The sequence below is a fragment of the Coloeus monedula genome, assembly GCF_965178545.1.
Source record: "Coloeus monedula genome assembly, chromosome: 7".
NCBI lineage: Eukaryota > Metazoa > Chordata > Aves > Passeriformes > Corvidae > Coloeus > Coloeus monedula.
In genome coordinates this window covers 26,417,006-26,442,848 of record NC_138787.1, presented here as the reverse complement: position 1 = coordinate 26,442,848, position 25,843 = coordinate 26,417,006, and the positions used below count along the sequence as shown (strand labels likewise).

Genomic DNA, 25,843 nt, shown 5'->3' with positions numbered 1-25,843 from the left:
ACAGGAAACCCAACTTTAGTACCTGAAAAGTATCCAGAGGAAATTTTCTTTTGGGCATCTCGATTCATATTGAAAAGCTTGGGCTTTAGCTCTTTCTCTTTCTGAATATTTTAGTAAGATCACAGCAGTTGCACTTTCTTTCCCCTTGAGTTTCTTAACACACACTAAGATCTACAGGATTCCCTCCTGCTGCGGGAGATAAAAATGGTGCAAGCCAAGGGCTCTGCTTAGGGGTGCTCCATACATAAGCCAAACAAAGCTGGTCAGCACTCCAGCTGTATCACCTTACATCAAAAACAAAAAAGCTTTATTAACAAAATTGTAAAATTTTGTAGAATATTTGTAGTAGAAATACTATGTTTTAGCTTTTTGATTTTCTACTTTTCCACAATAACATTATGCAATTAAAATCAGGAAACAGATGTTTGTCCTAAAAACGGAAAAGTTGTAACAGAAAAATACAGAAAATATGAGTTCTGTGTTTGGCAGAGTGATATTGTACATCAGCTCATTGAAACTGAGTTTTAACTTTTAATCTCAATTTGCTTTTAAGGCAAATTTGGAAGTTTCAGGCTAGCCCAGAAATAGAAAATCAAACTTTTGTTCTAATTCCAATCCACATTCATTCCTGCACCACCTTCATCACCCAGAATTTGTTGTATCAGAACAATAACAGCAGAGGAAGACCCCATTCTTGGCTTCTCCCCGTATTTCCAGCGTTAATAGGCAGTTCTTGAGAAAGCTGCAATTCCTACAAAGGGATTTGGAAAATACATACAGGACACTTTGCTGCTATGGCCTCTTCATGTAGTCCAGGTTCTCTGAATTGTACCTAACCCTGTTGCAGATCCCACAAAAAGCCCACATAAGATAATACAGCTTATAAAGAGCTTGCGTATCAGAATGAAACACAGTCAAGCCAACAGGCCACAAGAATGACACCTGGAAGGAGGAAATCAACAACACAGTCTAATTTCAGGCAGAGAAGACCTTCCTGGCTGTCTCACACACTCATCAGGAAGCCATTTGTTTATCCATTATTATTATTATTTATGATAAATGGAGTGTGCTGTAAACCCAAGGCCGGAAGAAGCTGTGCAGCTGGAATAAGATGCTCCTCAGATGGCTGCTCTGGGGAGACTGAAATGTTTTTGCAGAGCTAATTGCCTCATAAATTGGTTTTATTCTCCTGGCTGAGGCTAATGTCTTCTTTTAAAGTTAATAAAAAGAACTCAATTTGCTGATTGTTCTGGACTGATACTAGCAAAAAGAGCTGCTCAGGGACTCTGGAAGGGCCCAGACAATTCCTCAAAGCCACTGCAGCTTGGATGCTAAGTGGTGACAAGCAAGGTGTTCCCTGTCTGCTATTTAATCTGCTTTCCAGTGATGCTGTCACGCTGTGTGCCTTGGGTATCCCCAAAAACGTCTGAGGGGGAGAGATTATAATTGACAGCCTCCTGTAGCAGACTCCAGGGCTCGGGGATTGAGAGAACAGAGCACATGTTTGTGCCAAAGGAGCATGTTATCAGCAGGCATGATGTGAGCTCATGTCCCAGCAGCGCTCCGACCCACACCAGCCTCAGGCAGCCTCGTGCAGCATCACAGCCTCCTCACACCCACACATTTCACTAACATGCCACTTAAAAATGCGCCCCTCTGCAGGTCAAACTCTGAGCAACTTTGCAAAGGTTTGTCACTGACAAACCCCTCACAGGCAGGTCCTGTGTCCTGCCCCACCAGCCCCAGAGCCCGGGGCAAGTGGAAGAGCATCAGCACGTACATTTTTGCCCTGGTCAGGTAAGAAACAAACTATTCCCAGCTGCTGATCCTGACCCCGACATCCAGAGTGAAGTGTGAGCCCCTCACAACACAAATTCCCTGCCCTTCCAGTCAGGAAGTAGAGGAAAACCCTATCCATTACCATGCCATGTGTGGTGCCTGGATGCTCCACACAACCATTGCAGACAGACCAGCTGCAGCCACCATGCCTACGGGATCTCTTTGATAATCTGAGATAACAGAAGGTCACAAACCCACAGCTTCTTACACGGACACAAATTTCTTGGGAGTTAAGCAGGGTCTGACTCTGGGAGGAAAACTTCAGCAGATATCCAAAAAGACTGCTTAAAACTTGGTGCCCCTTGGACTCCCAAGCATTGAAAGGATCAAATCCTCTGCTAGTGCTGAGCACAGGGAATTCAGCTCTGATGCTGAGCTTAATTAAATAGAAATATGAAGTAAGAAAGAAAGGGTAATTAGATAGAAATGCAGAGTTACAGGATGTGAATGCTGATCAACCTAATAATAGACAATAATGCTGGTAAAGGGAGTTAAATGGATTGTTTAATGCATGGAATGATCTATAGTATATAATATATAAAGTACTTAACAGTAAACATTTAATTACCTCTTCAGTTGCATTTTTCTTTACTGCATGGAGAAAAAGTGCTTCATAAAAGAGTTACTAGATGGGAGTAATTTACAGTCCTGCAAAAACATCTGTATCGTATGGGAAAGAGCAACAATTTGTCAGAGACACAGCAGAAAGCCTGAGACAGGGAGCAATGCTGCGAGCTGCCAGATAGGGCAGGGCAAAGCAAATTAAATACCTGTCCTCCTGATCTGGTACATCACTGCCTCTGGGGTGCAAGAGGCACAGCCTTCCCTGAAGTGCCTCGCACAGGAAAGAGGGCTTAGGAGGCAGAAGATGGACATGACGCTTCACAAGATGGCTTCAGGTGAAACTTGCTGAGGATTTAGGAAGGTGGCCGCTTGTCAGAGAGGCACAAAGCCAGCTTCTGCTGTGCATTATGGGGAAAGTTCGTAGGGGGCTGGAAACATCTCTGGTTAATGTAATCATTAAGTGCAAAGCCATGGCCCAGCCACCAAAACACCCTGGCTGCTCCCAGCACAGATGCTCTGAGTCTGAGCTTTCCTCAGATTTCCCCAGAGGAGCCAGCCAGAAGTCCGGCATACAGAAGGTGTTTTTCAGACCTTCGGGGGTTTCATACTGAGGCAAGGAGCTCACGGATGTCACGAGTGCCTCCATGTGGCCAGCTCACTCCTAAGGCATCATCACCTTCAACAGCAAATACAGCACTTTGTGCAAAATCAATAGTCAGGTCTCTCTTGGAGGCCTCTAATAGAGATGTACGGAGGCAATTCTGGACATTAGAGAGGGGAAGTCACTCTAGGAGGCTCTCACAGGTCTCTGAATTGGAGATAGGAGAAACTACAGCCTGTGGCACAGCGGTTTCTGAACACGTGTCACTTCTGCCTAATTGCCCACATCGTGACTGTCACAGAACATGCCCTAAAGGGGCACATGATTCCCTCTGGGACACAGAACAAGGCTTGCACTCCTCACAGGCACAGCAGCAGTCTCAGTCTCATCACATTCATTTCACACCTTGGGCTGTGTCATGCTGCTCAAACAATGCAAATATGTGCAATATAATTTTAATATCTTGCACTCCTGCTAGAGCTTCTCTTTCTCCTATCTTATTGCCAAGCTGCTGGGACAGAGGTGATCACTTGTACTTGGTGGAGTTCAGCCCTCTCCCTGGCAGGGTCACATGTGGAGTGGATTGCTTCCTCATCACTTGGATTTCAAAAGGCACCCTTGCTTTCATGTCCTCGTTACTGCACGGCTCTGTCACCTCCGGTGCCTGATGCAGCATAGGTGGCACCTGACTTTCTATATATTAATTCATGAGGAAGTGCTGAGACAAGCAGAGTACGTGTGAAGAAGTCAGCCTCAGTAAGAGGGAGCACGAGCAAGACGTGAGATAATGCCAGTTCTAGGAAAAGGAAAGCTGATATTAGATTGGGGCTGTGCCAGAGTTGCCTAGCTGACTTTGATAACTAACAAGCTCCCTTACAGATCTATTCTCCCAGCATCCAAAAAAACAGTCTCACCCCATACCTCTCAGCAGCGCATGAGAACAGCTCACTGAGTCTGCCCATTGCTCCTGGCAGGGGGCTACACGTTGTCCAGTGAGAAGCGATGCCTATTCCATTACCTGCACCACAGGGCCAAGGAGAGCAGCCTGGCCATTAACTGCCCGTGATGAGCTAATTAATCATGGGCACTTGCTGAATTCCTGTTCCCACACTGTTATTAATGGCTCTGTGGATTGGGCTATGCAGCAAAGGCTCCTCCACCTGCTGAAGCAGCAATTCTGCTCTGCAAAGGGAACCAGCTTCACCCAGCCAGCAAACAGGAGAAATTGCTGAGTGCTGCCCCAAACTCCCATCTTCTCCTCCTCAGCATTGCAGACTGACTCCTAGCTCCACACTGGGGCTCAAGCTTCCTGTCACGGGGTCTTCCCAGGTGGCATGGGCTCCTGCTGAAGGACAGCTCTGGTACCAACCTGTCCTTTCATGTGGGTATGTCATGGAGTGACTGACACCACCCACTGCCAGTCCCTTGCAGCACATAATACCCTGGCTTTCACCTTGCCCTCTCCCAGGCACTCCAGCCTCACCTGGTGCCACATGTGTCTCCTCCATCTTAGAGGCTTCCTTCTCCAGCTGTGTTCCCAGACAGAAGCTCAGTCTTCCCTCAGTGTGATGAGGGCTGTAAAGGTTGGACCAGGGACCCATGAGCCTGATCATGCTCCAGATGTGCTGCCACGGCTTCTGTGGCCAGAGCCTGCACATGGCCAATGAGGCCTGCTTGTTTGCTGCAACAAAACATCACTGGGAATGAATTAGGCAGCTGAGCAGAGACTCTAACAATGAATTATTCACTGCTCCCACTTGTCTGTCTTCTCCCCTCCCATTTCCTTTGTATTTCTAGGTGATGGGAATGAAACTGTGTGAGGAAGGACATGCAGAAGGCATGCATAGGGTGCCACTGGGTCTTGCTCCTGGCCTGTGAGCTTCCATCTGCAGCAGAGCTGGCCCGTCTCAGCCTCACAGGAGCCACCATGCCAAGACAGAGCCTGAGTCACCAACTGCAGTCATAGTTCAGGGACAGCCTGCCTCTTGCTCTCCCTCTGCTGCAAGATGTGACTCAGGTCCATCCCAGTGCCATAGAGGGGAGAGGCTAAAAGGCTGTCTGAAAGCAAAGGAACGGTGCAAGCACAGTCTGGCCAGCTCCCCAAGCTGGCTCCAGGGTTTGTGGAGCTGCATTCTAAGGCAGCGGACTCTGGCAGTCCATCCATCAAAGTGCTAACTGGCACCAATCTACATCAGATCCCAGTCTGGCCTTTGGCCAATGCTTGCTATTTACACACCGAGTCCCATGTGCAGCTGTGCCAAGCCTGTTTGGAATCAGGCATTCCAAGGGAGTGGCCCCAAAACAGTCAGCTATGAACTGTGAGTCCCTCTTATCCTGTCCCTCAAAGGTCCCCACTCCCTGTGGTTGATGGGCACAAACACCCCCTTTCCATCTACAAAGGAAAGGTCCCATTTAAAGAGCTGACCCCAAAGCCAGCCGGGGAACTGAGCTCACGCAGGTGTGGCAGCAGGCCAGAGGGGGCTGAGAGAAGTCTGCCCAGGTGGGGCAGTGTCCTTGCTGTGTCATACTCCCACCAACAGACTTGCCTTAGAGGATGAAGGTCACATCACGTTGGGGTCAGTAGCTAATAAAAAGGAAAGGTCTCAAATCCTTCCCTACACTACATTCATTTGTTGTCACCATCAACTGGAACAGAGATGGCTGCCACAAGACCTTACTCTGCTGTTGTAAGGACCAGCATCACCATCTCCACCCCACATGTTTGTAAGAATTCCCAGTGTTAAAGGTGCCTGGACACCAAACCTCTATGAAGCTGCTCACCTCTGTGGGGAAAAAAAATGTCCTGAATTGTTTCAGCTTTTTAATATAAAGGTACGAAAAAAACAGAGAGAGAAACTGACACAGGATTTAGGATGACACAAATTATATTTCTGAACATCAGCAAGAAACAAGATGGGACAAATTCATCTAGTACTTGTGGAACTGGGCATCACAGCTCTAAATACAATGGGAATTGTTCAGCTTTGTTTAAACAAAACAAAATTAATTAAAAATCACTCGACCCCCAAACATTTCTCAGGTCATTGTGATTAAACTCAGAGACTGAATTAACAGAAGGAAAAGAGATTGCTAATACATTGCCAAAGTCGTTCCCACTTAATTCAGCTAAAGAGAAGCAATAAGCCCAGGACTGCATCTGGCAAGTTTCAAGTAGGGACCATGAAATGCAGACTAGGGTCACAATTAGTAGAATAAGCTGCAAAAAGAGGTGAAGGAATTATAGCCATAGGACACATCGAAGTACAAGCTCATACAGAGCAGTCTTCACAGCTGTAGTTTCTCCATTTGGTTTCATAAGCAAAATTTCCGAGTCTTCTAATTCTCAGCCCCCATGTGTCAACTAGACCGGATGCTTTGTGAGTGCTGGTGACATAGTCCTGCTCTGGCAGCACCCAGGACTCCTTTCCATCAGGAGTTATGCAAAAAGGTGTGAACCAGAGCATGCAAGCAGAGATGTGTCTGCACCAGTACCAAGTGTGAAGGTACCTGTGTGGCAAGGAATAGCTTCCCTTTGGCAGTCCAGAGAAGAAAAGCTGTTGCTTGTTTTCCTGATATCAGCACTATGAAGCTGCATTGTGTAGGATTTGCTGATGGACATGTTTGTGCATCTTCTAGCTTTGCACTTTTGGCTGGTGGGATGTGGCCTATGCCACCATCATCCTCAAACAACATGGGAGAGGCTGGGAAGTGAGAGGAGCTGGAGAGTGGGACCAGATGCTGAGAGACAGAGACGCTACTGAAATTAGACGTGACTGTGTTAGATGCACACAGGCCTTGTCTGTGGGAGATCCATGGGTCTTCTTAGAAAAGGCTGAGAGACACCTCTGCATCTTCCAGATGAGGACATTCACTGTTTTGGGGCATTGATTGCACAGCATCCAAAATACCTGTGGCAGAGCATTGCATCTGTCTGGCTCAGAGCAGAAAAGAGGAAGCTCTGAACTCAGTGCCCTTGGCAGGCAAGAGGCACTTGTTATCAGCCTGACCATACACATCTTGGCCATTCATATTTTGTTCTCAGCCCTAGTTTCTCCCTGAAACCAAGAGGTGAGGGATTCAGTGCATCAACCCAAAATGAAAAAGATAATGGATCATCCTTCCATCCTCCCTCACCTCCTTAGCCTTGGGCCTCTTCCCTCCAAGAGGCCACTGCAAAACTTAATTGAGCTGTTCCAGGCAGTATATGGAGTCCTCACTAGTGCTCCAGGTCCCCTTTGACTTGGGGCTGTCTGCCTTGGCCATGGTCTTAGGATAGTGGGTCAGGAAAGGGTTCTGCAACTGTGAACAAAGCTTCAAGGATTGTGGCACAATTCACACAAAGCAGCTGGAAATAAACCTGCACAACCCCTTTTACTGCATCACAGCAACAGCCAAGAAAAACAAAGGTGATAAAAGCAGACAGCTGATGAATGCCCATGGAAAATAGCACAGAGTATGGGGGAGTCTTGCCTGGAACACCACACTCATCTTTACCCTGGGACCTTTCCTTAACTCTATCTAATAGATATATTACTGACACTGCTAAGATAGAAAAAGGGGGGGAAAGCAATGCCTTATTTCCTTCTTATCAGCTGGGTAAATACTAATTCCTTCTTCATACTAGGATTAGGCTCAAATTGGAGTAGTATCATAAATCTGTAACCAAACTGAGGCCAACAGAGCAAGAATGCCTTTCCTAGCCTGGCTACCAAACCAGTCAGTGGCACGGGATGAGAGATGCTTTTATTGTTCACTCAGTAAAACAATCAAGTGGAAGATAATTAAATGGGGAAAACAGCAGCTTTGATGGGCCAGATAGCAAGTAATCCCTGAAATGTGTCCAGTGTATGTGTCAGTGGAGCAGAACTAGGCTTCTTTGGGTTCTCTTCAGTGGATAATGTATTTGCAAAAAAACACAGTTTAGGGTTAACTGAAACCAGTCATCAGATTAAGAAAAAAGGCAAAGGCAAAAGGACTGCTGACATCAAAACATTTTCTTTCAGCATTTTCAAAACAGAAGGTTTCACATTTTTGCTTCAAAGCAATTTGTTGCAGCCCAAGACATAACATTTGTTAAAAAGTTAAAATGCAACCCTAAAATGAATGTTTCATTTTGGTATTAAAGGATTTGTTTGCTTGTTTCAACTTTTCCCTTTTTCACTCCACTGAGAAAATGGAAAAAAATTGTCTCAGGTCACCCTTACATTTTTTCTCAGATTTTTCAGTTCAGCCTGCAAACTGAAAAACCACTGTGGGCACAGCCTACTTGGGAGTCTACTGTCCCTCTTTCTATTTGAATCAGACCTAAACCAAAGAAGATGGGAAGTTCATTTCACCAGGTAATACCAACCAGAATCAAGGTATTTAGGAGATGTAAGAACACTGAAAATGGGAGGAGCCATGGCTGTTTACAAGGGGCTGAACATGACCCAGGAGACAGATCTCCTGGCTGTAAAGAACACTGCCATCTACAAGTTTCCTGCTATGCCATCCTACTTTCATATAAGGCAATTTATAAACCGTGGGTCTGATCCCGCATTTTCAGAACCTGACTGAGATGTGCTGACACCACTTATCTGTGAGCAATGCAAGATCCAGGTAACCCACCCTAACCTGCTCTAAGCAAGGGGGCTTGGGGGTTTTGGGGTTGGGGGAAGCAAATGGAGAGAGACACAACACTCTCCCCACCAGAAACACTGGAGCATCACTCATGTGACCTGAAAACAACATCCCTTTTTTGCAGAGTGCTACCACTTCTGCAGGGACAATACAGTACTGGATAGTTGCTCTGCAAGCTCAATAAAATGAAAAGGCCTTACAAGGATCTTTGTTGGGACAGTCATCTGGTTCAAACACAGCAGAGGACAACAACAGCTAAAAAACCCACAATAAATTAGGTATCAGCACAGCTTTCTAAATGGTCTAGAACAGTTACTACAAGACAAAAATCACAGCTCTGGTACTTAGAATCTTGTCCTTTTCTTAAAAAAACAAAGCTATTATCCACAGGTTTTGCATAAAAATAAACATTTTAAGCTGACGGCATTATGTTAATTGGATCAACCCGCTTTTTAATATATATATATTTCTATGTATATTTAAATGTATATTTTATATGAATAATCTTTAAAGGAGTAATGGGAGTCACAAATGCATAAAAATAGATATTTGGGGGGAAAAAAAAGAGTAATAATAACCCTGATGAAAAAGGAAAAAAAAGTCAAACAGGGAAGTATTCTAAAGCAACAACTCACTATACTTTAACTTGTGGAGTCCAGTCCTTCTGTATTGTGAGCAGTTACTCGTAAATACTATTGGGGTTTCTAACAGTGATGAAAAATAAATTCCTGCACATTTTTTCTTTTAAAAAGGAAAAGGAGTTTGGGTATATAGGACAGATTTAATGCCTGTTACGTTGCTGTAAATAACTAGCATGGATCATCTCCCAAGCTGAAAGCAGCAGGAGCTCCAACAATGCTTGCATTTATAAGAATATATTTTCTAATCAAAATCAGATCTGTTCCTCCAAACTAAGTATTTTTTTAAAAACCACAATTTTTGCCCTACAATGTTTTTCTGTTGTTCTACAAATAATCCAAACAGATTGGAAAAGGTGAGATTTTCAGTACTCTGTCAGCATTTTGTGCAGCTTTGACAAAAGCCAAGTCCTATCAGTTTGGAAGATTATTTCAGAGTGATCCTGAGCATAGGGTAACCTCACTGTTAAAAATCCCTTCAGGGCAAGACGATCGTAGGGGAGGAGGGGAAGCTGTAAAAAATTAAAATAGCCTGACTTACTTGCCAGCTGCATCAGTATTCAAGTAAAGTTTATAAAGTACCTTTGTGGGACTTTAGAGTCTTGGAGAGTCAGACTGGCTTATATTAACAAGTGTAATATGCACTTAGAAACAGCCTTGTCATCTGCTTGCCTAAACTAAAAAAAAAAAAAAAAAAAAAAAATTCAAAAACAAACAGAAGCAAAAGAAAGGTAAAGGAAAGGAGTCAGCATCAGTATTAGACTGCAGAGTGTCTTCTTGACATTGACACTTTGATATTCTTGCCTTCCTCTCTAATGCATTACAATAGCATGAAGTCACACAGCCATTTTAAACGAGCATTTCAAGAGTCCAGTTTTCATAGAGGTTAACTTGATCATCAGCACAGCACTGGAGAAAGCTGATCTAACGATATTTCACTTACAGAACTCTTCAAAGGAAAATAAGAAATACAATTCCACAAAAAACAATGCCAATGAAAAGCACAGAAAGCAATCTGTTTTTTCTCAGTGTTTTCTCTTTGATATTCTTACAGAAAAAAAAAAAAATCTTCCCTTATCTCTGTCTTTAAAAGCAAATTTTCTAACCAGTAGATTTTAGAGCTATTTCCCATCTACATGAATCTAAGCTTTTCTGAAACCACCAATAGGTTTGGGTTTGTTTTTTGGGGGGGGATAGGGGATGAGGATGTGTGTGGTAGAGGATTCCCTCTCCTAAATTTCAAAGACATCCAAATGGCATCTATTTGTTTTGTCTTGTTTTTCCTCTTGATTATGTCCATTCCCCTTAGGATTTCACAGGCCAACACTACTGTGAGAATGTAGGTGTCGGCATTTGAAAGAACTTTGGACTGAGCACAGCTTCACACATTTCACCTTCTTCATGCCCTTTCCATGTAGTTTCTTCTATCTTGACATGTATAAAATCACAGTTTATGTAACATTGTTTTAAAGGAAGAAAATAAAATACACACACACACACATACATTGTATTGGTGAACACTATACACTAAATTTTTTTTTCAACAGCATAACAGAAAGTTTGGCCTACTGTAGGTTGAAAATGTAGGGAAGGCTGAATTTTTATGGTTGCCATGCAAGCCACCTTCAAGACAAAACAGATTAACCCACCCAAGAGCAAATGCAGCTTCTACTCTCCAGCTGTTCGACAAATACTGCCTTTCCAGGAATCAGACTGACATCTGACAATTCAGTCAATGCAGTACTTGGAGAACCTCACTGAGTTGCTTCTGCATCAGTCCTTTGAATCCAAATGCTGTTTAAACCAAAGGGGAAGAGGGTATCTGAATTGCCTTATTATTATTAATATGTATATATTTCAATAACACTTTGAATTTCAATTAACTTCTGAAACCTTGCTCTTTCAGAAGAACACACCCTTTAAGTTGACTTTTTTTCAGGCTTCTATTCCTTTAAAATTCTCTCTTCTTTTCCTTTCGTTGTTCTTTTTCAATTATCTACCAGAAAACTTGCTTTCTTCCAGCAGAAATGCAGCTGGTGGACTTGGACTCTCACTGCACCCGTTCTGTGAAATTCTCAGGGAAAACCCCTCGGCATTGGTCAAGTTCCTTATGCTGGATCCAGTCAGACTCCTTCACACCCATCAGCCATCCTTCGTCCTGGAGGAGAAGACAGAGATCAGGTGCTAAGGGATATAGATGTGAGCAGGGATTTTTATTACACAGTGCAGGCCAAGGAGGTGCCAAGGGATTACCAAAGCCATGCTCTTACTTGGCTTGGAGACAATCCAGGAGGAGTATGGGGGAAAAGGAAAAAATGCTTTTGTTTCCTTGTAAACAGAGAAAAGGCTACATCCCACCAGAGTTGGTACCAAAGGTCCCATCTGACCCAGACTGTGCAGAGACACAATAAAAAGTTAGAGCAAGCATAACAGAAATACATCAAAATTTACACCCACTGAAGCAGAAAAAATTCTGCCAAAAGAGACTCCAGAGCTACAGGATGGGAATCACCTATCTGATCCTTCACAATCCAGACATGAGGGGCCTAGCATTCTCCATAGGCATAAAAGAGATGGGTACCTCCAGCATGTAATTCACCCCATTCATCTCAGGTACAAGTCTTTGGAAAGGATGAATCAGCCTCGGAAGGTGCTCTTCCTTCTCCAGTCAGAGCACCCAGATGATTTGGATTTTAGAGGTGGTACAGGAAATCAGTCTTGTTTGCTATGCTGGAATCCTGATCTATGGGAACTGGGAGCTGAGGAGCTCAACCCCTCTACCCAAAACCCAGCAGTCTGTTTGGTTTGATGCAAGGTGCAGTTAGCTAAACTCCCAAATTTTGGCTACATGTGATTTAAGATTCAGGGTCTCTCAGTAACATCTTCCCTAGCCTCCAACCTCTACATCTATAAACACACATGAATTTTCACTGAGGCAAAAGGAGCCCTGATTGGTAGAACCTGCTCATGAGCAGAACCAGACTTCCCAGCCTGCAGGCTGTCTAGCATTGAGATTTCTGTTCCATCCTAGGCACATGAGTGAGATATTCAAAGTACTCAAGATATTCAAGGTGAGAGGGGTCTGCAGTGAGCTTGCAGCTCAGGTGTGCAACCACTCCATTCTCCGCATGCCTTGGAGCTGCCACCACAGAAGCTCCCATTCAGGGTGCACATACCCCACTCATTTGCAATGGGGCAGCCTATGGGTTAAGAGTGCAGCATGAGACACGAGAGTGGCACAGCTCCCAGAGCCTGCAGGCTCACTTAGCCCTGACTGCTGCCTTGGACTGGAACACTCAGGAGACATCATGGGAATGACACGAGATGGGAGCCCATCTGCAGCAGCCAGCTGCAGGGGCTGTAGAAGGATTGACATGCCATAAATCAGGAAGACAAACAACAAGGCAGAAGACACTGGGCCCAAGTGTCTAGAAGGCAGCTTCCAGCTCACAGCATGTCAGGCACAAAAGCTCATCCATCTGCACATAGTGCTGTGCCATACAGCATGCATGTATCACTCCCACCACATCCTGCTTTGAAGGGTCTCCTCGGCTGTAGGGATTAGACACGAGGACCCAGACTGGGCCTTGACAATTTTAAACCACGTCACTTGAAGTGCCAGCTTAGAAGTATTGCTGCCCTCAACCCTTTCTCCTATCAAATGCCCTAAACCTTCTCTTCTATCAAGAGAGATGCATCCAGGCCTGGATGATGTACCCACAAAGTGACACCTAAGCTGCAAGGTGGGGACATGAATCAGTCTATTATCCTATGCTCCCTCCACTCACGTGCACAGTTCATGCACATGTTAACAGCCAGCAGTTCCTGGCTGGGTATGGTCGAGGTTAGGGAAATGAGCTGTAACACAGGATACACTGTAGAAGGGTTAGAGGGCTTCAGTGCAGCTACAGAGTCATGTTAGCAACACTCAGAGCTCACCCTCTGCAGCTTGGAGAGTCTCGAGTTCATGGCTGTTGCACCCACATCCAGCTAAAGTGCAAACACAGGGCGTTGAAAAACTCTGCTCCAAAAATGCCACCTGCTCCACAAATGCCATCTCCTACCACAGAAACTGGGGGAGCTGCCACTCATTTCCCATATAGAAAGCTTTCCGAGAAAGAAATGCTCACAAGTGCCTGTGGAGGGCAGTCCTACCTAGTGGGGAGTCTTGTCTCTAGAAGGAATCACTGTCTGTTCCCCAAAAATTCCTCCCCCCCCCCCCAGCTGTGTAGGAACTGTTGGCATTTTACAGCTCCACTTCACAAGCATCAGCATGATCTGCCTCTATAATTCACAAAGCCAAACAGCTGGGCCACAAAGAGGATCCACATCTTCTGAGGCAGAGAACTACCTCGCCTTCCCTTTACCCCCTGTGGAATCCAGGTCTTATCTGAACTTGGCCAAACCCAAAGAGCTGATAACTGCTGAGTTGATTTGGAGAATTCTCTTTCTTTTCCAAACAGAAACCTGGAGATGTGAGCAAGTATTTTATAAACTCACCACCTCTCTCAGTCAAAGTAGTAAAATTGCTGCAGATTGTCAGCTGGGTGTCCTCAAATGCAGAAAGCAAGGAGGACTTACTCAAGGCTTCAAGAAATAGCTCAAACAAAAGAAAAACATGACCAAATAATTCAGGTTGAAGATGGGCAGCAAGAATTGTTCTCTGGAGCTGAGACCTGCTCCAGCCTTTGATTCTGCTGCCATCTCCTGACCAAATAGGGTCATTTGGAAACAGCCACTGCTGTGCTGAAGTGCAAGATTTCTCACAGCTCCAACATTTCTCAAAAGAGAACAAAACATCGTAAGGTGTGAGTCACTTTCTTTCAATGCCACAGTCTGTGCTGAAGTGGTCACTGGGAGTGTGCATCAAGTTTAGGAGCACTGTTGGGCTCCTTGATCAGAGAGAGCCACTGTATTGGCTCAAATGTTCTGATAGGGACAAGAACCCATGGCTACCCCATATGCTTTATGCAGGATAATGTCTCCACTTTCCAACAACAAGCAGACTCCTCCCCTCTGTTGCAGGAAGCCAATCTCAAGCTCAAGGACAACCAGCTCTCTTGCCAGCTCCCAGCCACGAACTAATGGCTCAGCATCCAGCCAGCCAACGGTTAGTGAAGAAAGAAGCAGCTCTAGAAACCCCCTCGGCTCCACCTGGCCCAGGCTCACACCCTGCCTCCCCCACTCACCTGCTCCTCAGGGTTCTCAAATGGAATCACAAGAACCACGTCCCCAGCCTTCAGCTGCAGCTCATCAGTGTCGGTGGCCGTGTAATCGTGCATGGCCTGGACCTGCAGGGACAGGAGGGGAGCACTTTGAGCACTACAGCCTATAATGCCACCTGAACCCAGACTAAATGTTATGAGCTTCCTGTCATTCTTCAGGGCTTTACCATTCTTCTGTTTTCAATAGAACTCACAGAAAAAAAAAATGGGCACAAAAAAAAAAATGTTCTGTAGTAAGATGCTGTCAATTCTCACTTTCAGGGCATGATATATCTGTGGTGTCTTGCTAACACACTCCATAATCCACATTAAATGTGTGGCTTATCCTCCCCCAAAATCACTCCTTCCTCTTCACCTTTGCATATTCAGAATACCCACCCAACTTCCCTGTCTAGTCCAATTTTTCTGTGTTAATCCTGGCTTTCTAACTCTCCCAAACACAGAGGCCTCTGTTCCTGCTGGTGTTCCCAACTCTTCTCAATTTGCCACTTGCACAAAAGTTTAACTTTTCCTGTCAGGAGCACAACTTTTTATCCACTATCCAGAGTCTGTAACAGACACTACCACACCACCAAGATAGAAAGCACTGCAGCAGAGAGAACAGGTTTTGCTGCAAAGCGCAACAAGACCTTTAGATGCTGATGCTCTTACGCAACCCTTTGAAACATCTGGAACTGCATGCAGCTGCACTGCTGGAGAGGAAATTTTCTCTCTCCTTCATCTTCCACTCTGCCTTTCAGTGTGGCCTAGCCCATGGCCATGTTGAGTGAAAGCAGTTAATGCCTTACAGGGCAAAAAAAAAAACTCACCAAGAATTCAGTGCCCAACAACCACACACCCACCTTGAACAGGAATCCTGGGGGCATGTCAGCTCTCTCAGATGAAGCACCTCCTTCCACAGTGCCATTGACGGTTGCAGGGAAGGTTTCCACAACAACCGCAGGCAGAGAGCTCTGGTGGCCAGTGGCAGCCAAGGAAGGGAAAAAAAGCCATTGAGAAAAGAGAATCCAAAACTGAAGCTCCAAGTCCACCCTGGAGGATCCAGATCCCAACCATCCCATGGCTTCAGTGGGTTTTCCCAGCACACCAGTCAGCAACAAAAAAACCCCAAGGGACAACAGAAGCAGCAGTGAGAAGGCAGGATTGGTGACTGCGGTCTTCCTCTGCCTAAGGCTGCAGAAAGGCAGGGATGAGTTATAGGTTTTCTGGGACCATAATGCCCAGCATTTCCCAGTTGCTGTGGTCACAATGCATTCTTATAGAGCCCTCATGGAACAGAGAACTCAAATGTGACAGACGGCCTGTAGGAACCAAGCTGCCATGAGATGGGACCTACCCCAATCCCCTAAAATGGCAGCAGTGTCACCAAAAAGAGAGGAAGACTGGATATTCAGGAGACACAGCCAGAGCCCAGAGGACAGGGTAGGTAAAGTAAATGGCAAGCAAGGGGGAATCCAGCTGACAACACAGCTTAGGGCAGCATGGGCTGTGGGCTGGCTGCATAACATGGGTGAAGGGACAATTCTTCAACTGAATCTTCCAGCAGAACTTCTCCCTAAGCATTACACAGATAAAATGCAACAACTAAGTCTGGTCCCTGAATAAGAGCATTGGAAGTTCTCTGGTGGCAAGGATGTGTTTTTCCAAGCAGCTACACAGCCCTTTTCCTAGCCCAGCCTCCCACATCTGCTCTATACAAAGGGATGTGATGGAGAAAAGGGACTGCTGTCCCTTGAGGTGTTTACCGATCCTGAGTCAGCTTCAGTTTTAGATGCTTCAGCTCCAGCTGCTGCTTCTGATCCGGCTGCTTCAGCTCCTGCATGGGCTGCTTCTGCAGGCTGCAATACAAAAGTCATCCCGGTGGGAAGTTATTCTCATTCCAGTTAGATGTGTGTGCAGAGAAGTGCAGCTCAGCCTGCCCAAGTGCTCTGTGCCACTGCCTGTGACATCTGCTGACTAACCGGTGAGACACTGCAGGGTCTGGCTACCTTTCTGTCTCCCTCTTTCTCTGCAACTCATGGAAATCACAACAAAGCCAGAATCCCTCAACTCCAGCCATGCACTAGGCAATAATTCAGAGGAAATCAATGAAACACCAAAAATTCTGTGTGCCTCTTTCTATTCACGATCTAAACTGCAGACCTACTTTACATAACACACAGTATCTATTATAAGACCTAGGTTGCCCACTTGTAAGAGAATACAAGTTCTCTTGCATGCCAAAGGACAAGGATCTCTCCACAGTCGACTTCCAAAGATCAACAATCACAGAATATTGAAGTACTTGCCTACTCCCAGAAACAAAAAGCATGGTAATAATGTGCCCATATATGGAATTTAGTCCAGACCCAGCATCAACATGACATTAGCACTGAATCTAAACAGGACACTGTGCTAACTTTCACTCCCTTTGATTTTGGACAGGCCCAAAGAGTTGTGAATTTGGATTCTGTTGTGAATATTCTATTACTAAGAATTTTCTATGAATATTCCAGATGGGGTGTGTAACACATTTGTGTTGGTGGAAAGTTTCTACTGCACAAAAGCTGCCACCACCAAGGACATTCAGCATCACCCACAAATCACTGCCTGGCAAAAACTGTTATAAAAAGCCTGGGGACAGGGGTGTCTGTGCACAACAAAAGATCAACCAAACACCTATGACAAGCTTCCAGTGGTTCAGGTTTTTAATTTCCCTTGTCTGAAGTCAGGTTAGCTGTTTTTAACACAAAATTAAAGATATTCATTTGCCCCTCCCAGAAATTGCAACAATGCAGGAAGTACGTTGGATCTGGTAGCATCAAGGCTGCCAATCAGCCCCTTGGGAGACTGGCCATGCAGCATCTCGGAAGACTCCCAAGATTTGTCATTTTTAATACATGGGAATACCCAGCTTTAGCATGCCTAAATGCATCACACATTTGATAAACACGTGTTGTCCTGCTTCAAACTGCTTGGATAGCTGATTTTCTTCCTAATAGCTGGTACAGGACTGCGTGCTGGATTTAGGATGAGAATAATGTTGCCAGCACTGATGATGTAGCTGCTGTTGAGCAGTACTTACAACCAAGTCAAGGACTTTTCAGCTTCTCATGCTGCCCTGCCAGCAAGGAGGCTGGGTGGCATGAGGAATTGGGAGGGGACACAGCCAGGACAGCTGACCCCAGCTGACCACAGCAATATCCCAAATGTCATCATGCTCAGTGTATAAACTAGAGGAAAACCTGATTAGGTACCACTGCTCAGGAATGGGCTGGGCATCAGTCAATTGGTGTTGAGCAATTGTTTTTCATTTGCCTCACTTGGATTATTTTTGGTTTTATCAATCTCTGTTATTTTCCTTTTCATTACATTTGATTATTATCATTATTTTGATTGAATTAAGCTGGTCTCATCTCAATCCACGAATTTTCTTACTTTTACCCTTCCAACTTTCTCCTAATGGGAGGGAAATGAGTGAGTGGTTGTGTGGTGCTTAACTGCCAGCTGGAGTTAAACCAAGACATATGTACCCCTGAATACAATCATATTCAAAACAAGGCATTGTCCAGATTCCTTAATGTTGCAATTCTCATAGTCCCAACCTTTATAAAAACCCAGAGTAAAGCAATGACCATGGCCAACCTTAAATGTACACCCCATCTGGCTACTAGCCAGGCACTAGCACAGTGCTCCAAGCAGTATTTTAGTAACAGCAGCAATAACAAGGAAATAAATCCTTGACTTAATAAAAATCCATTACCTTCAGCTGTTCCAGTGGTGTCATCTAACACATGCTTTCCTCCCCTATCACATCCTTCCTCATGTGTCCCATGACCATGTCCAGTGCCAGAAGACATTATAAAGAGCAGAGCTGTTCCCATCCTAGGAGGAGTCCCTCAGCAGCTTTGGTAGAGCTAAGGTAAATATATGCATATGAAATGCTACAAAGGATTCTCCTGTTTAATTGGATTCACTCCCAGGTTTTCATTTGGGTTCAGTGAAACTGGAACTGGAACAGATGCCAGGCCAGCTCTATCTGACCATGCATGGGGTTTATGTGAACAAGTGAAAAGGAGCTCAATGTGAGGGTTTGGGTTTTTTTAAAGCAGCTAATTTGCAAAAGCAGTATTTAATAATCGGAGAAACTGAATCTAAATTAATCCCCTGATTTCAACAAAGGGTATTTTTATGTCAGCTACTAATTTTTCTATTTTATATACCTGTGGGGCATCCCAAGGCCTATAAAAGCATTTACAGTCATGGAAAGACAGTACAGGGAGAACTGCTCACTGCTGTTACCAGGTTTGAAAGCTTTGCTTATTCCAGCAGCAGCATCATGCACACCAAATGCACATTTCCCTGTCTGCAGAACTAAGCACGCTCTGCTGCACTCCAGTTTCTATGCAGTTCTTCATGGCCTGTGGGACTAAGGAACCATACAAAAAGTCTCCTCTCATCAACATCTAAGAACAACATTTACAGCAAAAACACTTCAGAAGACTCGAAGAGGAGGATTCCCCAGCTTTAGGGAGCTCTGCTGTTTCACTGCATATGGTATGCCAAGGTGAGAATTGCTATGGTGAGAACTAGTAGCATTTCCTGGTTGAGCAAATTCTCCTTTGGGTAAAATCAGTTTTCAGGATGAGAGATGTGGCCCAAAAAACTTTTTACAGCCAAGACTGCAAGTATAGCTCAATCAGATACAGTCATACCTCACCCCTGCCCATTCACCTGAAAGGAGTGAGATTTTTCCTAGCTAAACCAGTCTCTTCTTCCCTACAAAGACAGAATGACAATGCACATACAGGGGAATGACAGATGTTAAACACTGATGGCTGATAAAACACACAGGGGAAACCTTCCTCAACATTGCCCAAGCTCATGTGAAGGAGAGTAGTGGCCACAGTGAGTCCTTAGGCCAGGGCTAAGTCATGTCCTCCCAAGTACTCACTCTAGGGGGTGATACGGCCCTTGGGAACGGGAAGGTTGGCAGGACTCAAGTCCTCAGCATGAGCAAAGACCATGAGCTTACACAGTGGATACAGCCAGCGCCAGCAGCAGGCCTGAGTACCCAGATCAAGCATTTTCTGTCCACGGTGCTGGCTGTTGGTCCAGAGTGACTCAAAAGTAGTTGTGCTTGAAATGTCTCTCAAGGGGCTAATCTGCAGCAACCTGAGACCTGCCCAGGCCAGATATATGGAAAGGGCATAAATGAGGGTCAGGTTTTTGTTCAGATGCAGGGTATGTGCAGGGTCTCCCTTGCCAGCAAGCTCCAAAGCTTAGGCAGATGCCATCTAAGTCTTGGGCCTGCACTTAACTTCCAGTGTAGACACAGGGTGAGCTAATTCACATCAGCCTTTCTGACAACGATGGCTGATGAACAGCAAACACCACAGATAATTCCAGATGTGTGTATCCAATGGCACAAACAGTAATGATGAGGGGCAGCTGAGATATTTATGCATTGCACACAAGACCAACAGGATGTACAGGGTTTAATAAATACAGTGTTTTGGAGAGTGAGGATGATGCCATGGTGGTATTAAGTATGAGGTGAAGGTCACAGCATTATGCCAAGGGAAAGATGAGTGGGTTAGCAGGGAAAGGCAGTGGGTTTGTGCACTAGTAGAATCATAAGATTTAGAGTGCCAGACCTGACTTGCAAACATGTGGTTGGCCCTGGGGCTTCATACAAGGTGCGTAAGTGGGTTCAGCAGCACACAGAGCAACTTTGGTCTGGGGTGTGCAGAAAGAGAAGTAGTGAGGGAAAGAAGGCAGGTATGTGAACAGAGATGGCACTGGCATGTGAACAGTACATGATGAGAGACAAAAGCCATATGAATTTCTTACCTCCCATAAATCCCAAGGTAAAGACTAAGCATGTCAAAGAGCAACAAAAATAAAACATGTTTATACATGATTATTTCAGCGAGTACAAACATTACAGACACTGATCAGACTGAAGCAGACATACACATTCAACAGCACTTATCTCTGCATGTTTTGAAAATATCGGCTAGCACCTGAATTTATACACTCCTCCTCGCTGCATATTCAAATCTAAGTATCAAGGCATTTGAGTAAGCATTTTTTCCACCTCTATGAAGGGAGAGAGTCCCGCTATGAAGGGAGACAGTAAAGCCACATTCCGGTATCAGTGGCAGATAACATGGTCAGAAAAAAGAAAAAAAAAAAGAAAAAACCAAACCAAACCAGACTCATGTGTTTGTGGTCCATTAGGTTAAATCCACACCCAGTAGAGTTAACATGATTTCAGAATAAGACATCAACATCTGCCCCAATCCTGGCAGCTTTCAAGAACAGATTAAATAAGGCCTTGAGCAATCTGGTCTAGTAGGAAGTGTCCCTGCCCATGGTATGGGGAGCTGTAAACAGAAGATCTTGACAGTCCCTTCCAACCCCTTAACATTCTGTGATTCTGTGGTGTCTTTGGAGCAGTAGTAAAATACCTTAACCCTTTTGCCATACTGCCCACTCTATAGGAAATAAATCTGACTGCTGTGATAACTGGGTGCTTTTCACTATGTTTCGTATTTTGGTCACCAGTAGAAATTATTGATTTTAGACTCTCTTTTAATGACTTCTGAAGCTAATAATAATTAGATTAGAACACTAAATATGCTATTGCTGAGCACTTTTGAAAAACCCACTTAGTGTAATATTTGTTGCTTGCTGGAAGGATAATAATCCAATTTTAAGTCAAACTTATACTTGTATCCTATGTCAGTATGACCAATTATCTGAGTTCTAACTGGTGATTCAGGAAAAAAAAAACAAAACAACTAGTAATTTTTTTTTTTTTTAAAAAGCCTATCCTGGTATGCAGCTTGTCCTGGAAGGCAAGCAGACACAAAATGCCCATGTACCCCCATAAAGTTCCAAAAAGAGATAGCTTTGCCATATTGGTGTGTATCAAATTATGATAATAACTAGTATCTTGCAAATACAGTATTTTAATTGAGGAAAATCAAATGTCTAATGTTTCACCTCTTTGATAAGAGAAGTCTTATTCCTACAAAAGTCTGTGCCATACAGACCTGCTTAACATGATGATACTGGAGATGTACTATAAACAACCCAATTATGTTTATCACAAATTTTAATGGCACCCACAGGGAAAAAATAACTGGTTCATACATATAAAATGGAAAGTCTCAGTGAGGACAACAACCATATCCAGGATGCACTTCAAAGTCTCCAGTCATTTAAACATAAAATGAGGCACAGTCCACCTGCCTCTGACAGAGGACAGGACCAGGTACCGGCCACAACAGAATTAGGCATCTTCCTTTTTGATACCACACTGTGACAGGCAGGAAGCTGCTTCTCAACCATGAATGCAGGCTGTGTCATACACAGAAAAAGAAGGGCTTCGCATCACTTGAATATCCATTTACAGCTTTATTCACCTTAAGTAACTGCATATTATCAGTGTCTGTTAATTAAAAAGCCATTTGAGAGCAATTTATAGCAGGAGTACAGAGCTCAGACTGAATTCCCATCCACAGAGTAACAGCTTAAATACATCCAGCATACAGGATGCTGCTCCAGGGAGGGACATACATTAAGTGGATCATCAGAGCAAAGCCCAAGCACCCCACAAACACCTCATGCCTAACTGTGGCCAGGCCAGCAGCCACCTGATTCTTCCTGGACTTGCACATCCAGCAGAGAAGACCAAGGTCCCCACCTGCAAGGCCCAGGTCTGGGTACCCACACCCAAGGCCCAGCCACCCACAGCTCAGGTCCACGTTATCATTCAGGTGGGTGCAAGTTACCACACGTGGCAACAAGTCAGGTATGAAGGGAGAAGGAATGGCGATATGAACCAACCTGGGAGGCGGGTGTGGGGGTCTTCCCCACAGTGGCATCTGGTTTAATGGGATCAAAATCCAGATCCAACAGGCTGGCTCCCTCCTGGAAGGGCCCAGGGGCATCAAACTTGGCAGCAGTGAGGGAGAAAAGCAGTAGGAGCATTAGACACACGCGCGCGTGCACGGTGGAGGAAGGGTGTGCGATATCCGGAGCTGAGGCTGCAAGCGCAGAAGAAATGGTGGCAGCGCAGACACTGGATGTGCCTCCTGACTGCCTGGTGCCACAGGCACAGGCAGCTCACGTGGGGGCCCTGTAAACCAAATCCAAGCCTTTTCCACAGCACTCATTCATCTTCCCACCTGGCCAAATGAGCTGACATGGTGTGAGCACCTGATCTGCTGTGGTCAAAAGGATCACTGCCACTGATGAGACAGAAGGGCTACTCCTCTATGTATATCTGTTCCCCACAGCTCATCCAGCTGCCTTTACACTGACACACCAAGACTGATTTCCTCAGCTACATATAAAAGAGCTGCCATCCATACAACCTATCTCAGGAACACAAATCCAAGCAGAAAAGCACTCAAACTGCTGGAAGTCTGAGAGACCTCAGAGCTAACTCCCAAAGCTTCTAATTTCCTCCTGCCTTCTGAGTCAGAAGCACAAAATACAGCAGCTCACCCTAGCTAAGGGATTTGAATCCCTTCCCAATTCAAAAATGCTGTTTTCAATAGTTTCCATTTCCAGGCATCCCAGAAATTTACACACCTAAGTCTTCTAAAAAAGCATGAATTTGAGAACCTTTGCTACTTTCTTCAAAGTCAGCAGAATAACTGCCTTTGAGTGATCAATGCTCTGCCTAAAGATCCCTCATTTGCTGATTACCATTAATAAGAAGTCACTACAAAAGACCCAAGTTATTAGTGTTTAAAACTGGACTATCACTTTGGTGGTTTAGATTTAATCTAGCCACTACAAGATATTCCTTTCTACTCAGCTTCAGAAGAAGCTGCTGTCTCCTGGAAGTCAGGAAGATTTGCCCCTGTTTCCTATGACCTCCCAGCTCACTGGCCCTACTGCTTCAAGCTACCTTTTCAATAACATAGAATTTGGCAGGTTGGTCTCCACAGTTACATCAAAACCCCACAATCGAAAAGCTTCTGGAAAGTAGCAAGAGACACCATTTAAGGCAAGACCTCTGAATACCACCGACATCACTAACATTTTCACCTCTTCTAATTTTCTCTTACCCCGATTCTCTTACAGCTTTTTCTCTGCTTTATGAACATGTCTTTTTGAGATCCACAAGGATGAGGGCAAGGAACCAAGCTCTCTCATCTCACAATAATGAGCCCTGACCAGCATGCAAAAACCAACTGGCATTCTAGTAATTCTAGTATGCTCTTCCAGCACATCCAGGCCATCCATCAGAGAGGTTACAACCCCACTCTTTAGCTTTGTTTGGTAGTGATACATCAAAGGCTGCAGCCATGGAATAGTCTTACCTGCCATTCAAGACTTAAATGCAAGGGCTAACGCCCCTTTCCTTTACCCAAATCTCCCTCGAGAGCTCACTGGAACTAAGACATCTGACAGGAACAGCCCTGGGCAACACACTGAGTGCCAGGGGCTGTTGGGCCCTTCAGTGAAGATTGTTCTGGAAACCAGAGTCCTCCCTCAGAACTCCCATCTGGTCAAAAGTCACAGCAGATCCCATCCAGGGTCAGAGCACTGATCAGGTGCAGAAGAATATGTCTTAAGAGCTGGCATTCACATGGAAATACATGATAGAGTCCATGGGGCAGAGAGAGATGTCCATTACAATACAGGAGAAGGAAGCACAGAAAATGATAAAGAGTTGCTCAGCTGCCTGCGGTCCCCACCTTCCAACACTCACATCAAATCACCTCTCCACTCTGCAAGCTTTATCTACTGCAGTGCCAAATCTGACATGGACTTCCTTCCCTCCCCACTTCATCTCTGCTCCTCAGCACCTGGGTGGAAGGTGGCAAACCAGAGGCAATGGAGCAGGGTGATGCCAAGGAGAAATTAGGAAATGAGTCACAGATGAGCACTAATGGAGATGATTTGTGCTTTAACAAGCATTTAGGGAAAATATATATACACATGTATATATATATATATATGTTGTTGTTGTTGTTGTTTTTTTTTTTTAATAAAGTAGATGCGGGTATCTCATGATACAGCCAGAAATCTGGTCAGGCTCCTATATATATAAGGACTGCCATTCTCCTAGATCCAACAGAGAACTTCCCACCTGGACAGCCTCTCTGGCACTGACGTAAATCAAAGGGAAAGTGAAGATGAAAATCTGTAATTTGAAAATGTTTTTCCTGTTTCAGGGCTTCAGAAGGTGCCACTTGATGGTACTGACAGACTGTGTCAGCAGTCTTAACTGCAGGCACAGTCCTGCCCATCTAACTGCAGAGGCTACTCTTTGCAAAGAACTTTTGCAATCGGCCTTTCCTGTACAGATGTGGGCTTTACACCACAAACCCCACGGGTGAAGGCACAGAGAGCACAAAACTCTCTTCTCCCAGAACTGGCAGAGATGCCAAGGTCAGCAGTTAGGGATGTACACGTGCAGAAAAAAACATGCTTCATCCACACTCAGGATCAGTGGGTTTGGAGAGAGCATATCATAGGATGTGAAGAGAGTCATAATCCATGTGTACTAAACAAATGCAGTGATTACTTTCTGGTGTCTTGACCAGGTGCATTTCTCCTGTTTCTTCTATGAAAGCTCTCAAAGGGCAATGTTGTACTGCCTTTTAGGTACTCTTCCCTTTAAGTTAGCTCCTAAGTAATCGTTTGCCTTCTGAGGTCCAATGCTGAGCTTGCTTTCCTCCTTCACCTGACCAGGTTTCATGGCTTGACACCTCCAAAGAGAAGAAAGGTCTGAAGGAAGAGTTCAGAAGCAGAGAAAAATTAGGCAGGGCATAGCAGCTAACCTGCGAAGGGGTTGTCACACTTATCTCGGGGACAAAATTGTCATCAAACAGACTGATGATGTTCTCCTGCTTGATCTCCTTGGAGGGGGTGACTTTTGGAGGCGGAGGCACCGGAGGCCCTTTCCTCAACTGCATGCAAGTGAGCACATGGCCACAGCACAGACGGCGACACCCAAAAAAACCAAAGACAGGAACCAGGTTAGTCACAAAAACTGAAGGTGAGGGAAATCACAACCACTGGCACAGAGCAGGGTCCAATCAACTCCATCTGAAGAGATGAGGGGAAGGGGTGAAGGGCTGAATTGAAACAAAACAAAATAAATAACCACACGCCTCCAGAGAAGGTTTGGCATCATTAGTTACACTTCAGCCACGGGCAAGTTTCCCTCTGCAGAGGAGAAGCGTAACACAATTAATATGCATTGACAGGACATGCATACATAATTAAAGCATGTGCAACCTTCAAAAGAACCACTGGGAAGGGAGCAGATCAATTACTGAGAACATGATCCAACAGAACAGGCCAGCGCTGCCTCCCTTTGCCGTACTTACCGTACCTAAGGGAAC

The 25,843-nt window shown here is 44.9% G+C and overlaps 1 protein-coding gene across 5 annotated transcripts in view; it reads right to left on the bottom strand.

The window, feature by feature from the left end:
* Positions 1-5,871: 5,871 nt before the first annotated feature.
* Positions 5,872-25,843, bottom strand: part of BIN1 (bridging integrator 1) — a 95,290-nt gene continuing 75,318 nt past the window's right edge. For 2 of the 5 annotated variants that reach the window (XM_082284656.1, XM_082284657.1), the window contains exons 12-16: positions 16,232-16,324; positions 15,329-15,439; positions 14,451-14,552; positions 13,201-13,251; positions 5,872-11,419 (exon numbers count right to left, since the gene is read on the bottom strand). In XM_082284656.1, the coding sequence (XP_082140782.1) occupies positions 11,312-11,419; positions 13,201-13,251; positions 14,451-14,552; positions 15,329-15,439; positions 16,232-16,324 (465 nt within the window). In that variant the 3' untranslated portion in view covers positions 5,872-11,311. Of the gene's footprint in view, positions 11,420-13,200; positions 13,252-14,450; positions 14,553-15,328; positions 15,440-16,231; positions 16,325-20,318; positions 20,343-22,322; positions 22,431-25,276; positions 25,406-25,843 lie in introns of all 5 variants that reach the window. The other 3 variants (XM_082284658.1, XM_082284660.1, XM_082284659.1) reach the window with 2 other exon arrangements.